Source organism: Chelmon rostratus, chromosome 14, assembly GCF_017976325.1.
Source record: "Chelmon rostratus isolate fCheRos1 chromosome 14, fCheRos1.pri, whole genome shotgun sequence".
Taxonomy (NCBI): Eukaryota; Metazoa; Chordata; class Actinopteri; order Chaetodontiformes; family Chaetodontidae; genus Chelmon; species Chelmon rostratus.
In genome coordinates, this window is record NC_055671.1 from 3,871,734 (window position 1) to 3,886,093 (window position 14,360).

The 14,360-nt window shown below is 43.9% G+C and overlaps 1 protein-coding gene across 1 annotated transcript in view; it reads left to right on the top strand.

Annotated features, from left to right (window-relative positions):
* Positions 1 to 14,360, top strand: part of dscama (Down syndrome cell adhesion molecule a) — a 93,030-nt gene that overhangs the window by 59,997 nt on the left and 18,673 nt on the right. Inside the window, exons 5-11 of the mRNA XM_041952023.1 lie at positions 484 to 762; positions 1,020 to 1,295; positions 1,755 to 2,051; positions 3,342 to 3,617; positions 4,837 to 5,115; positions 5,486 to 5,605; positions 7,988 to 8,167. Coding sequence (XP_041807957.1) covers positions 484 to 762; positions 1,020 to 1,295; positions 1,755 to 2,051; positions 3,342 to 3,617; positions 4,837 to 5,115; positions 5,486 to 5,605; positions 7,988 to 8,167 — 1,707 coding nt within the window. The remainder of the gene's footprint in view (positions 1 to 483; positions 763 to 1,019; positions 1,296 to 1,754; positions 2,052 to 3,341; positions 3,618 to 4,836; positions 5,116 to 5,485; positions 5,606 to 7,987; positions 8,168 to 14,360) is intronic.

The window sequence follows — 14,360 nt, forward strand, 5'->3', positions numbered from 1 at the left end:
TATAGCTGTTCATTTTAGTTGGTTTTAAAATGATGTGTGCTAAATGACAGGGGAACATATGGAAATAAATTTGTACTTGTGAAAAAACGATGTAGATGATTTGAAGAGAACAGAGAGTGACAGGAAGGAACACATGAATTAAAGAGGGGGTGACATGTGATAAAGGTCATTAGATCTGTGAACACAGTTTCTGGAGAGAGCTTCAGGACAGAAAATGCCCTCACTTTCCTCAAACCAGAAAGGCACACTCAAACAAATTTCCACATGAATATCATCTTACTCAGCCCGTGAAAACAGCTGTATGATGTCTTCTGTGGCTCAGCTTCAAAATGTGACCCTGATGGTGTCGTCAAGGCTAGCTCGGAATGAGCCCCCATGATAACCATGAGGCGTTAAACACACACACACATAGATATTTAAGACATATTAAGTTCAGAAGTGATCAAACAACAAAAGAAACTCAAACCTCTTACTCTCCTGCAGATCCCACCAACTCAGCGCCCCACATCCTGGACAGCTTTGAGCGTCGTGAGGTGATGGCGTCTCATCGAGTGGAGTTGCCCTGCAAGGCCTCGGGTCACCCCGCACCCAAATACCGCTGGCTAAAGGACAACCGGCCGCTGGAGCCCGACACACGCTTCAGGCAGAGTGTGACAGGCCTGCTGATAGAGAGAGCCCAACCCAGCGACACAGGGACATATGTGTGTGAGGTGTGGAATGGATATGGAAATGCTGAGGTGGTTGGCAGGCTGCAGGTAAAAGGTCAGTGCCCATTGGCTGGTGGTAAGTCATCAGGGTTGATTTTTATCAGGGGCATAATGCCTTAAAACTGGAACAAGCTAGGAATCTAAAGATGCTGCTTTAGATTTTTAGAGTGCTACATGTAAAGTTTCTCACTTCTCACTGGCAAAAATAATACTTTGGTAGTATTCTGATACTTTGTTAGACCTACATAAAAGAAACGAGACCAAATATTCCATTAAAAACAGCTGCTGAACTCTTACCTCCCTAACCTACAGAGCCTCTGAAGGTCGTGGTGAGCCCACGGAAGGTGAAGGGCAGCGTGGGAAGCCAGGTTTCGCTGTCCTGCAGCGTAACTGGCTCAGAGGAGTACCAGTTGTCCTGGTACCGCAACGGCGAGCTCATCTACCCAAGCAACAGCGTTCGCATGACAGGCCAAAACAGGGAGAATCTGGTCATGGCTGGTATGGCCAAGAGTGATGGAGGAGCCTATCAGTGCTTTGCCAGACATGGCAAGATGTCCGCCCAGGACTTTGTTCAAGTCATACTGGAAGGTCAGAATTCATGAATGTATAATCTTTTTGTTTTGTGTCTACAGGTATGTGTGTATGCACATGCGAATCCAAACCGTGTGCATATGTGTTCATGTTTGAATCTAGAAGTGTATGTGATATTGAGTAGAGCAGTGCAGCTTAGCTTTATTAGATTGTCTGAAAGAGGCTTGCTTACTGCTGCACAAGCTGAGTTGCTGCAGTGTCTGCCTCCCATGACCACACCACTATAAGGAGAATATTGATAATCAATGATGTTGTGCAGCCAGAGAAAGGACCTGTATTAATCTGCTCTACAGTTGGTTCTGCTTTTTATACAGCAGACATGAAAGTGTTGCAATGAAATACAAATTAGTTTCAATTATTATTCTCATTAAAACAAATTCTAATAATCTATTTTGATGCTGATATTATAGAATAATAACATATATCCTGCTATGTGTATCTCCTTCCACCGCCAAGATGGCACCCCCAAGATTCTGGCTTCATTCAGCGAGAAGGTCTACAACATCAATGAGTTTGTGTCGTTGTCGTGCACGGTGAAGGGCACACCGGAGCCCCGGGTAACGTGGACCCTGGACGACGAACCCGTGGTACGGGACAGCCGCCACCGCATCTCCCACTACACCAACACTGAGGGCCATGTGGTCAGCCACCTCAACATCAGCCAGACTCAGGTGCCCGACGGAGGGGTGTATCGCTGCATCTGCAACAACTCGGCCGGGACAGTCTCCTACCAGGCGCGAATAAACGTAAGAGGTGCTTGTCAGATCAACTCTTCCAGCACACCATCACATACACACATGAGCATGTCTTGATTTATTCTGTTTGTATTTTTTAATTGGCGCGGATGTGCAGATGTTGAAAGAATGCCTGATTAAGTTTGTCAGGAGGTTTTTTTATTTTTAGTCATCAAAAGTTTCTCTCACATGTAGAATTCAGAATTACAGCATCTCTACAGCCTCCTATAGTAGCACCTCCCACCATCAGTCACTGGTGTCAGCTTTAACTTTCTAATGCCCTGCTTCCTAGCCAACACCTGCTGATAGCTTTGTATTGGGATGTTATTAGTGTGATTTACTGTTAGCTCCAGTGTATGACTGTAGTGCTATCTGCTCTCTACAGGGACATGGTTAGCTGGATTGCTGTTGTCATGTAGTGGTAATACAGGGTTGTACAAGGTTTCTGTGCTCAGTGCAAGGCTATTAGTATTTCTCTATTGCAGAGAGGAAAGTGCTTTCTGTACACTGATTGGTTTAATTTGATTGTGTTCATTCTTGCATGTTGTAAGGCTAAATAGGGCGATCCTCTAGCCCTTAAGCGAGGGTCCGTGGATGCCGAATGCAGCCAAGCAATGAAGATAAATCTCCACAGGTGCCATTGCGGAGAAAGTGTAATGACTGTTTCTCACATCGTTGGCTCCTTAATCGTGCTAAAGAGAGTAGCAACCCAGGATATGCTTGTGCTCAAAGTACACTACAGAGCCTAGTTAAACTGTCTTCTACAGCGCTTTAAAGAGAAGCCTAATAGTCCATTTCCCTGATAGACACTGAGCTATGGAAGCCTATTGGTTATTCTGTTTGTTTTTCACAAGTGTGCACGAAAGCCGGTAACATGAGTAATGGTTTTGATAATAGCTTCATGAGTGGAGAAAGGGAACATTCCACGCTAATGCTTGTCAGAGGCAATCACAGTCGGCACCAAAGAGGTGGGAGCGAAAGGTAATATTCACTACAGGCACAAATAGAAGGGTTCACGAGTCTCTGGTTTTGACAAGGCAAAAAGCACATTTGATAAGAAGGAAATAGAGCAGAATGCATCCACTGATAATGACTCTGAGCCTGATTTCCAAGGATGTCTTAGTCAGGCAGTCTAAAACATCTAAATAAATCCTGGTAATGTTTTGATTTCTGACTATTGGAATGAATCAAGGCATGTAAACTTTGTGGTGTCTTGAAAACACACACAACACAGCACAGCTATCTTTTATACCACCCCCCTGCCTCAAAATCATTTTAAGAGAGTTGTCTCTCCAATGTGTCCTTCAAGGGCCTGCCAGCATCAGACCAATGAAAAACCTCACTGCCATCGCTGGCCGGGACATGTACATCCACTGCCGTGTCATTGGTTACCCGTACTACTCCATCAAGTGGTACAAGGACTCCAATTTGCTGCCGTACAACCACCGCCAGCGGGCCTTCGAGAACAACGGCACCCTCAAGCTATTTGATGTGCAGAAGGATGTGGATGAAGGAGAGTACACATGTAATGTGCTGGTGCAGCCTCAGCTCTCCACACACCAGAGCGTCTATGTTACTGTGAAAGGTATGAACCTCAGTTATATCTGTCTTCAGTTACAGTTCATGACAATACTGGACAGTAAGCTTGGACTTAAGATTTAGAAAAAAAAGCATACAAGTTAGTTGCCGTAGCTGTGTGTAATCATGGATACGCCATTGGGATTAGTAACAATCTCAAGTGTCAAGGAAGCTTTTTTACAGTTGTATTTGAAAGGTACAGTTAATGCACGCTGTATCCCAGTATGTATTGAGTACATTTCCATGTATTCCATCATTAATCTCTCTGTCTGTGGATGCTAAGACAAAATCATTTTATCAGTTTTATCAGTCACTGACCTTGTGGCTTTCCATCTGGTGCAATACATCACATTTAAAACATACATTACAGCATCACTGTAGTATCAGCCTTCCTTTGTCACAGAAAACACAGATATGCAGAGGTATATTTGTAGATCACAACCTGTAAAAAAAAGCACGCTCATGTCACTGATAGCAAAGCACCATTTCCATCATCCCGACCAGCTTATCTGGGGCGCATCTGAATATGTAGCAGCACTGAGCTGAGCCAGATGATGATAACCTCAGATGGCTCTCTTTCTTCAATGACGCTGCATAATTCGAAATGTCGGATGCCCCCCCACCCCCCACCCGTGGCGGGTCTTGACGTGCTAAGGAGTGTGCGAGGGGGGAAATCACACAGTGCAGACAAAGCTATGCCTCCATTCCACCTCGGCTAATTTGCCTCTCGGCTGCTTAGCATTCCACCGCTGCCGAGGGGGAATCCCCAGGAGCCTATTATGCCTATTTTGTTGTGAATTAAATAAGCGCTGAAGTGCCGCTTATTCCGGTGTTATTTTAAATCATTAATTTTCCAAAGCATCTGGTTCTCACGATGGCTACATTGTCCCCAGAGAGCAAAAGAGAGTGAGAGAGAATGCTATATGCATGTTGTTTAGAGATTTCAGCCGCTCTGCGTTGGGAGAGTTAATAAAATATTTCTCTCATTCCTGCAAAATCATAGCATAATATTTTAATATTGGGAAGTGATAAAGAGAAAATTGTGATAGGTTGCTATTAGAATTCTTTATTAAGTAGCTCAGCCCTGACACACAAACTGTTGTTTTTTATACACACCTGAATTGTGACTGATTTTGAGCAACATTTGCTGTCGTTGAATTTAAATTATAGACATGTAAGGAAAGATTTCTGAGGTGAAAATGAATTTGCTTGCGTCTTTTCCCCAGTCCCACCTACCATCCACCCATTTGAGTTCCCTCGGTTTTCCATCGGACAGCGAGTCTTCATCCCTTGCGTGGTCATGTCTGGCGACCAACCCGTTTTCATCACCTGGCAGAAGGACGGTCGGCCAATCCCAGCCAGCCTGGGCGTCACCATAGACAACATAGATTTCACCAGCTCCCTGCGAATCTCCAACCTCACACTGATGCACAACGGCAACTACACCTGCATAGCACGCAACCAGGCTGCCGCCGTAGAGCACCAGAGCCAGCTCATCGTCCGAGGTGAGGAGAGGGGAGACGTGGTGTTGATGAGAAGAATCGTAACGGGAAAGAGCAGGGGCATGATTTCACTGAAGAAGAGATCGTTGTGTCTGAATTGATTTACTATCAAAAGTTTTAGGGAGAAAATAGATGAATGCTTTTTTTTATCAGTCGGTGTCATCAGATTTTTAAATGACTAGAAGTTGTACACCCAGATATAATCTTTATGGTAATATTGATCCTTGATTTTGACTTGATCTTTCTTCCCGAATACAATAAAAATCCTTATGAATCAAAATTTACATTTATCCGAAGTTTGTTAGATTAGAGATTTCTTGAGAGATTTCTTTCCCTTTGGAGATAAACCAGCATAATGCTGCTTGACTTGCAGTTCCTCCCAAATTTGTGGTGCAACCGAAGGACCAGGATGGCATCTACGGAAAGGCAGTGATACTCAACTGCTCAGCAGAAGGCTATCCTGTTCCTACCATACAGTGGGAGTACTCTAAAGGTAAACACACAGCATGACACACACGTTAAAATACATGTGCATAATCTTTTGACGATCATGCTGAAATTAATGTTAGGTTTTTTTTTGTCCTCAAGCAAGCTTATCCTCTGTGATGGATGATCTTTTTGCAAAAGCCAACGCAACAAACATAATGTCCACAGCCTTGAGGTTGAATGCATAATAACACCCACCTCAAGTCCCAACAAGCACTGTGAGATTAAAAACAGCAGCAGTTCAAGGGAGAGCTTTTTGTCTCTCCGAAAGTAGGAAATAGCTGAAAGATTATTATTACTATATACTTATTATCTTATTATTATCTCGTTGTAGTTGGACACAATAAAAGTGTTTCTTGAAGACAAGTAGGATCAGTATTGGAGTATTGGAATGTCCATTGGTTTCATTCATTTCATGTCAAACGTTGCTTAGTTATTAGGTATTAGGAAGTGCACTGTCAAGTATGAGGTAGTTTGGATGAGATGTTCTGGAGAACTTGGAGAAAGATTGCCCTGCAGAGCCCCCGTAGTTGTAGACAGAGCAGTTTAAAGACCCACAGTTTTAGATGTACCTTTACATTAGTTTAAACAGTTGGTGACTATGTCATACCCACAACGATGCAGAGTGGGTTTTAGACTTCCGCATGCTCGCGTTTAAATGACAGTCATGACTACGTTATGACCAGAGCAAGGTCTAGCAAAAAGGAGACCAGGGAGCTGGAGGACAGGAGGCCTCACTTTCTCATGCAGGTCATCTTGATCAGTTCCCCAGAAAGGAAACTCCTGGGAATCTGGTAGGAATCTTGCCAACTCCGGATCAGGAACTGGCGGGAGACTAGCAGAGCCGTGGCTAGCTAACTCAGGAGCAGAGGGTTAGCCAGCTGGAGAGAGTCTGGCTGGCTGTTAGTGGTCTGGGAGGTTGGCTTAGGCTAGGAAGCCTGCAGGCTCACAAACTCGAGCCTAATTGACTGGCGTGCCAGCTGGGAGAAAGCTTGCTGAAGGCTAGCAGACAGGGATGCAGACTGGAGGCCAGTGGCCTGGATCCTGGCAGGCCAAAGTATAGACTGGAAGCTAGTGGGCTGCCTGCTAGCAAGAAGGAGTGGAGAGTGGCTGCTAGCAGGCTGGATGCTAGCTGGATGAGGTGCAGACTGGAAGCTTGTAGACTCAGAAATCAGGATAGGTGGCGGGCTAGCAGGCTCCATGCTAAGGCCAGCATGAGACCAACAACGGAATCCAGACTGACCAGAATTGACTTTCTAAGATTATCAGTCCCAGATAACAGTTTAGCCATGAAGGAGGCTATGGTCCTCATTTGATTCTTGACCATTGTACTGCTCAAACAAACAAAAAAAAGAATCCACAACAGATCTCACGTCCTTCCAGAATCTCTGGTACAATTTTCATGTCTGCTGAGTTCATTTCTGGTTGAGTCGCTCTGTCACAGTAAGAGCAGAGCAGATGGACCGCAGGCAGACAGGATCAAGTGCTGAACTCCTTATTGAAAGTAACAAAACTGAGATACAGGAGCAGGTAAACAGCAGACAACTTGACAAAGACTGAACTGAAAACTGGACTAAAGTACAGACCAAACTAATGAGGGAATGAGGCGCAGGTGGAGAGATGCGAGGTGAAGCACAGAGCTGATTGGCACCTGGCTGGTGCAGGGCAGGTGTGGGGAGAAAGTATGGAGGGAAACGCAGACTGGGGGTTAGCACAGAGGGGAAGACTGTAAACAGGCTACAAAATCCCAGAAAACGACAAAACCAGACAGGCCATGACAGTAATGATTTTCATTTTCTCAGCCACTCATCCACAGATTCACAGGTATAACACCCAACATGCAGATGGCTGGGCTTGTTATCAGTGACACATTAAACAACTAATTTCCAAAATACTTTATTTTTCCCCATAAATCTTTGACCTTGTCACAGTCATATAGCGTGTGTACCCTTGTTCCAACCTCCTTATGACACCACCAACATAAATCCAATATTCTTAGTTTAGGCCCAGCCGTTCTGTTTGGAGTTGAGCAGCACTGACGTGGATCTCAGAATTGATAAATAGCATTTGGACTTCTTGAGCAGAGGTATGCCAACATGATATGGCCTCATTCCAATGTTGTTCTTCAATAACCCCTCAATGTCTTTCTCACCAAGCTAATTTAAGACCATCTGTTTTCGGTGTGTTGGCATATCTGATAAGGTCATAGAAAATTGATGCACCACCCTTTTTATAGAAGACAAATTGTAGTAGGGTTTGCGTTTCAGTGATTGGGTTTGGACTAGCTCTAAACTTTTAGTGATTTCTGTGGTAAGGGAGTAAAATATTAAATGGCCAGTGTGCGTTTTCTTGTATTTTGGATTAATGCTTATTCCGTGTTCTCTGACAGGCGCCGGGGTCCCTCAATTCAAACCCATCGCCCTCAACTCAGGCTTTCGGATCGAGGTGCTGGTCAATGGCTCTCTGTTCATCAAGCATGTGCTGGAAGAAGACAGTGGATTCTACCTGTGTCGAGTCAGCAACGATGTTGGAGCTGATGTCAGCAAGTCCATGTATCTCAATGTCAAAAGTAAGTCTCATGGGAAAACACCACCGAAAACCTGAGAATGTGAATGCTGTAGACAGTGATTGTCTCTGGATTTAGGGTTTTGTATGTAGTGTAGTCCTTCATAGTCAGCTTTCCACTAATAATTAGTCGCACTTTTATCTAGTCAACTCTCCTGCTTCATCCTGTGGCTGTTTATGCTTCGTGTTGCTGCTAACATTAAAGTAAAAAGTTAACACTAGTGCTCAAAGGTTAAGTGAGTTGAACTGGAGTCGGCTTTGTCTGTGACAGTCAGGCCACCAGCAAGATGCCGTCATGGTGCTTGCTCTGTGCTTTCTGCCTGAATGAATTCCACGAAAGCAACGGACACAGCCACCACATCTTTTGGAGAAAGTGCAGCATTTATCCGCTGTGTGGCCAAGGACTTAACTCCCCTCCATTAAGCTCTGAATTCTGCATGCAGGCAGGAGCTGCCATGTGGAAAAGAGGGCTGAGGGACGGAAATGGGGGTTGGAGTTATCATGTCCACTTCCCTACGATGTCATCTTCTCTTCATCTGTACCATTAGTACATGTTTTCTCTATTGTATTCTCTAGCCCAGATAATTTATCCCACTGTTTGCAAGAGATACAGACATTTTTTTATGTGATAAAACCCTCACTTACACTATGTCTATCCATGTCCTTCCCTTCATGCCTGACCAATGTTATATTTGTTGAGCTGCTACTGATTTCATCAAAGTATTGAAGCCAACACCCATCATGCTCACACATACATGTAACACAGCTATGGATTTACGTTCTACATATTTTAACCAGTTAGAGGTCTTTATCCGGACCAGCAAATTATTTGAAATCATTTAGTTTTGTCCTCTACAATATCACAATCACTACATACGTACACAGAATTCAACTTTTTTCATCAGGAATACTGCCCTCTTTAGGTTGAGAGAGCACTGATTGAACCACGAGAGTCTAACATGTGATTTAATTCACCATAGCTTCCCCAAGATAAAGATGCTAGGAGCAGGGATATGACAGTTCACATACTTCTTCTGTGGCATCAACGACACAATGTCACAATTTATGTATATTCCACAAAAACACACTTGAGCTTCTGTTTGTGATTGTGGATTTGAGTGTGTGTGCGTGTGTGTGTGTGTGTGTGTGTGTGTGATCTCCTGCCAGTCCGCTGTGGCTGGGTGCTCATTTTGATCAGTCATTGCTAGATGAGGCTTATGCCCCCGTGGCTCTTATCAAGCCAGAGCAGAGTACTCCCTGCTGAGTGTCTCACTGTCTGCCAGCCACAGCCAAATAGGGTACCACTCCTTCATGACCCCTCCTGTCTGACTGTAGCCCATCATGCTCCCTCACAGACCAACATACTTGCACAAAGACACACAGACACCAACTCTCAGTACAGTCCCTTATGTCATTCAAGTGTGATTTACAATTAAATATCTATGAATATATATCCATTTGAAGTGTTTTTGTAATACTCTGTTAACCCCGCTGTATGATGCTACCAGTGAAAAGTTCTGCATGTTCTAAAATTGTTTAATTTGCTTCTAACTAGAGAAAGAGGATCTCACTCTTAATGTTCTTCAATTCTCATCTTAAAAGCAAGCATTTCATACATCAAAAACATAGTATAGGGTATATTAAATCTTATATTCTCTTGTTACTCAGCTCATTTTAATTTTACAAAATTGTGACAACAATGACAACATCCTGTATGATCTGCAGGCCAATCAGAGCGCTGCCAGAGCACTGCATGGTATTACAGGCACTTTGATTTGACAAAGGAAATACAAACCCCATTGACAGCTGCAACAAGTGGAGAGGTGCTCTATGGCCAAAATGTCTTTGTACCCTGCTCAGAGTAATTGGCATAAATTAGCCTGCACAGTAGACTGCAGCCATCAAAACTTGTTGACGACACCACAATTCTTGTGAGTCACAAACGCGTTTACTTTATGAGGACATGCAGCATTTGGCACTGTTTTCACAGTACAAAAAAGCTCTCCACTCCACTTTAGGTGTGATGTGTCACTTAGTGGAGGCGTCTGCATTGTGATTCTGACAAACAGAATTTCAGCTCACAGAATTTATGAACTGCCTTTTTCTTTTTTTTTTTACTACATCCTCAACGACATATGATGATGGAAAAACAAACACACTGTGATTGTGTGTGTGCGTATGTGTGTGTGTGTGTGTGGCAGGAGTCTCTCAGGTGCATGTTCCTCAAGTGTCAGGCTGTTGTTGTGATAGTCGTGCTGTCCTGATTTGTGTCTCTTGCTCACTGTAGTAACCTGAGTCTCCCTCGGCGCCAGGGGAGCCATACCTCATCCTATATCTTTTGTGTCTGTGCTTATATGTGTGTGTGTGTGTGTGTATGTTGTAGCTCATTAACCCTTAAAGCCTCTCCATGGCACAGGCACAGTTTTGAGCCTGTACAGCCCGCTGTAACTTTCTGAGGCTGTAATGCTCAGTAATGTTGGACACTGTGATGTTCTGTACACTCTGTGCCATTTTCATGTTGTTTATCCAGGCCAGCCTACACTACTTGAGCAGTGGCAGCTACTTAAGAGGCTTAGGAGCCAATTATGGAGGCACACAAGCTGACACATGCTGAAGCACTCACGTGATGGATAGTATGATCTTCGCTGTGTATTATTGGCTGTCCGAGTGTGGCTTGATGTATCAGTAACCAGTGGAAAATCAATAAATTCAATCAGAAACTCTGAGATGTATTGTATAGACACGTGCATGGTGAAGATGCTATCAGGTCATATATGTGAAACAGGTGAGCAAACAAGCTCAGAGGCACACACAGAGGCAAACGTTCGCACACAAAGGACTGCACACGTTAATGCAAAGACATAATGTAAAGGCACAGTTACAGTGCAGCACAGTGCAGCCATTACAAAAGAATAATGGGCCTGGCGGCTAATGCAGTGGTTTAAATAGATCCTGCTCTGCCAGGCTATTGTGGTGGACTCCCCGGGAAATGAATTGCAGCCATTGTGATGTCCTAGCTTGGCACTTTCATTGTTATGAGTGTCTGTGCATAGGCTAATGTCTCGTCATAATACACCATGCATCATCCTGTATGAACACCGCCACTGCACTAACAGCCAGTAGAAATTGCTTGCACTCACTGCACCAGGATTAAGCTGTGTATGTCTGCATGTGTGACTGTGCGTAGACGCACTTGTGTTAATGTTTACTTTTCCTTCATAAGCGTCTTCAGAGAAGTAGTAATCAGTTTTTGCTCTGTCATGACACTGGTTGCAGGTGGAAGCTGGAACAAATGATTTTTATGCAATTTCAAGTCAAGCATCCCCACCTCCAAAACAGATGCAATTCAGTCAATTCATTACCAATCCACAGCGGATGCTATCAGAGTCAGTCAACAGCCACTCAATGTTTATCAGGGCCAATTAAGACCAATCAAGCCTATTAGACATCATAATGTCGGCAGACACAGTGATGAGGGCAGAGCACTTAATGAGGCTTCACTGAAGAGAAGTGGTAAATGGTCTTGTGGTCACTGAGCAGTCTCTCAAGCACAACGTCCTTCAGACAGCCATAAGGAAGTCCCCTCTTCCTCTGATCTCTATTTCTTTCATCTTATTTACTCATCTGCATCCAGGCCCCTTCCCTCCCACCTCTGCACAGAATCCTGCCCAGTCTGCAGGCATACATTTGGCATCATGCTCCATGCCCAAGCCAATTGTGCAGCTAAGGGAATTATTTCAGTACATTGCAGGCGGTCAGTGAACCAGTCATCTTTGTGCTTTTGCCACAGAGCTCTTCCCTTCCCCCCATCCACGCCGTCGCTTCCCCAGCGCCCACTTACAGTGTGCCTCCAGGGCAGGGAGCTATACGCATCCCAGCTCATCTTCTCTTGTCTGGCCCTCGTGGCCCCATTGAGCCAGGGTGCCCTGTGGCTTACACTGGCCAGCCAGGCAGCCAGTGACACAATGCGGGGTGAAATGCAGACTAGCGTCCCAGTGCTCTCAACATGGGTGATGATGCCAGCTCATCTGCAGAGAAGATAACACACCAGAGGGGTTTTTTTAAGTAAAAATTATCCCAGAAATCCACTGGTGCACTCTCAGTAAAAGATTTAATATTGTTAGCACCAGTTTTAATTAGGACTTTCAGAAATAGATGAACTACTGTAGTTACTAGTTACAACTGAACAGCTGATCAAAAAATTAGTTCCACATAGGAAAATGTATACTTCATCAACAAGAAAAAGAGCATCACATTAACTAATACAGTTTAAACAAAAAGTGATATCTGAACAGTGCAATGTAAACATGACAGACCACACAACCTCTTTAATCAAAAATGAAATCACTTTTCATCACCTCTCACATCTGATCGAACCTCTCAGAGGGTCTCACAGCTTTTTCTTTGATCATAGATGAATAGCCCGCCACTGAAGTAGCCATTCTGCTATAATATGTTTTATTATAATTCTCCTGACTCCTCCTTTTGGGTTATTTTACCTTCCACAATACAACCATCACCAGTTAGAGACGCACGAAACATTGTCTATTTGTATCTGTATTTTTTGCCCTGCATTGCGACATTCAGGGCGTGATTGTGTAATCATCATCACACTCCTGTGAAAATCAATGGCAGGTCCATGTTCTATTCCTGGCTACTAGAAATGGCCCTTTTTCTATGAGTAGAGACTGGAGAGAGAGAGGCAGGAGGAGAGGGAGGAGGGAGGCAAGGTGGGGAGAGGAGCGAGAGGAGAGACTGTCCGATGCTGGTTGGCATGGTAACCTGGCCAGGTGAAAGGGAGCCTGGGAGAAGGGAGGGAAAGGGGGCTTTTGTCTCATGGGAGTAGCCTATCAGCAGCCAGCCTATCCCCCACAATCCCCTGCAGGCTTAAGCGTATCATCACTGCCCTCTGGGTTGTTCTGGAGGAACAGGGCTCTCCTCACCTCCACATAAAAGACACATTGTGCCGCGCAGTAAACATACTGTACACTACACACTCTGCCTGTTATTCTTCGGTTTTCTAAAAACTGTAATGCTGATGTGTCCTTTGTTTATGTGTTCTTATTATTGTCTACTCAGATACAGCACCAGATTTCTATGAATAATCTTAGGATGAAAAGTAGACATATTTGGGACTGCAGCGTGCTGGTATACACACTGTCATCATCCTCGCCTCTTTCTAACAACACACATCACATCTTACTGGTTTCTAAAGACTGCAATGCATGAATGTTTCCAGCGCCTGTGTGTGTAAAGGACAGTGAGCAGTATTTAGTCATCTGTTTATGCTTCATTTGAACATGTTGGTATGTCTTATAAACCTAGCTTTAGTCTTTTTCAGTCAATGTGCATACAGGAAATGATTAATGAAATAGTGAAATCCAGCGAGACACAGAAACAAAGGATTCAAAGGTATGATAAACTAGATTATTCAAAGTGACAGAGTGACTCACAGTGATTGATATTCTTTTAGATAATATTTACAATCAAATCTGCTCTTTGTGTCCAGCAGCTTGCTGTGTATTCAAGGCTGATTTAGATATCAGAGGAATTGATGCCTAATGAGACAGAGGACTCCCTCTTTCCTCCCTCACCTCCTCACCTCCTCTCTTTCTCTGTCGTTTTTTCTTCTTCTCTCACTCCTCTTCACTCCTCCCCGTAGCCCTGTTCCAATAATTGCACTGGATATTAAAGAAATACATCAACACAACAATTACAGGGCCACAAAGTGTGCCTCAGGGCTGGCTCAGCTGGGCTGCTTGCATGCACAAAGACACACGTTTGTACACACATGCATATACATAGACATGAGCCGATGCATGAGCAAACACGCAGACACAGATGCACACACTGCATGTGCCTCTGAGCCCTATTCATGTTGCAAAGACATGAAGAGACATTGTTGAGTGTTTGTTCGCTTTTTTTGTCCCTGCCTTCTTTGACATCCATCTCTAATCAAGATGTATTGTTGTAAAATTAATTTTGCTTGATGTTCAAAAGGTATTACCTGCAGAGCTGCTGCGTTGCTCACACGTTATAATGGAAGTGACTAGTTTGATCAAAGAACCACATAAATTAATATCCAAATCTGCAAAATGATTTTCTACTGCCCTGATTCCAAAAGGGAATTGGGGCACCGTATGAAATGTAAATAAAACAAAATGGAATAATTTGATAATCCTTCTTGACAATATATT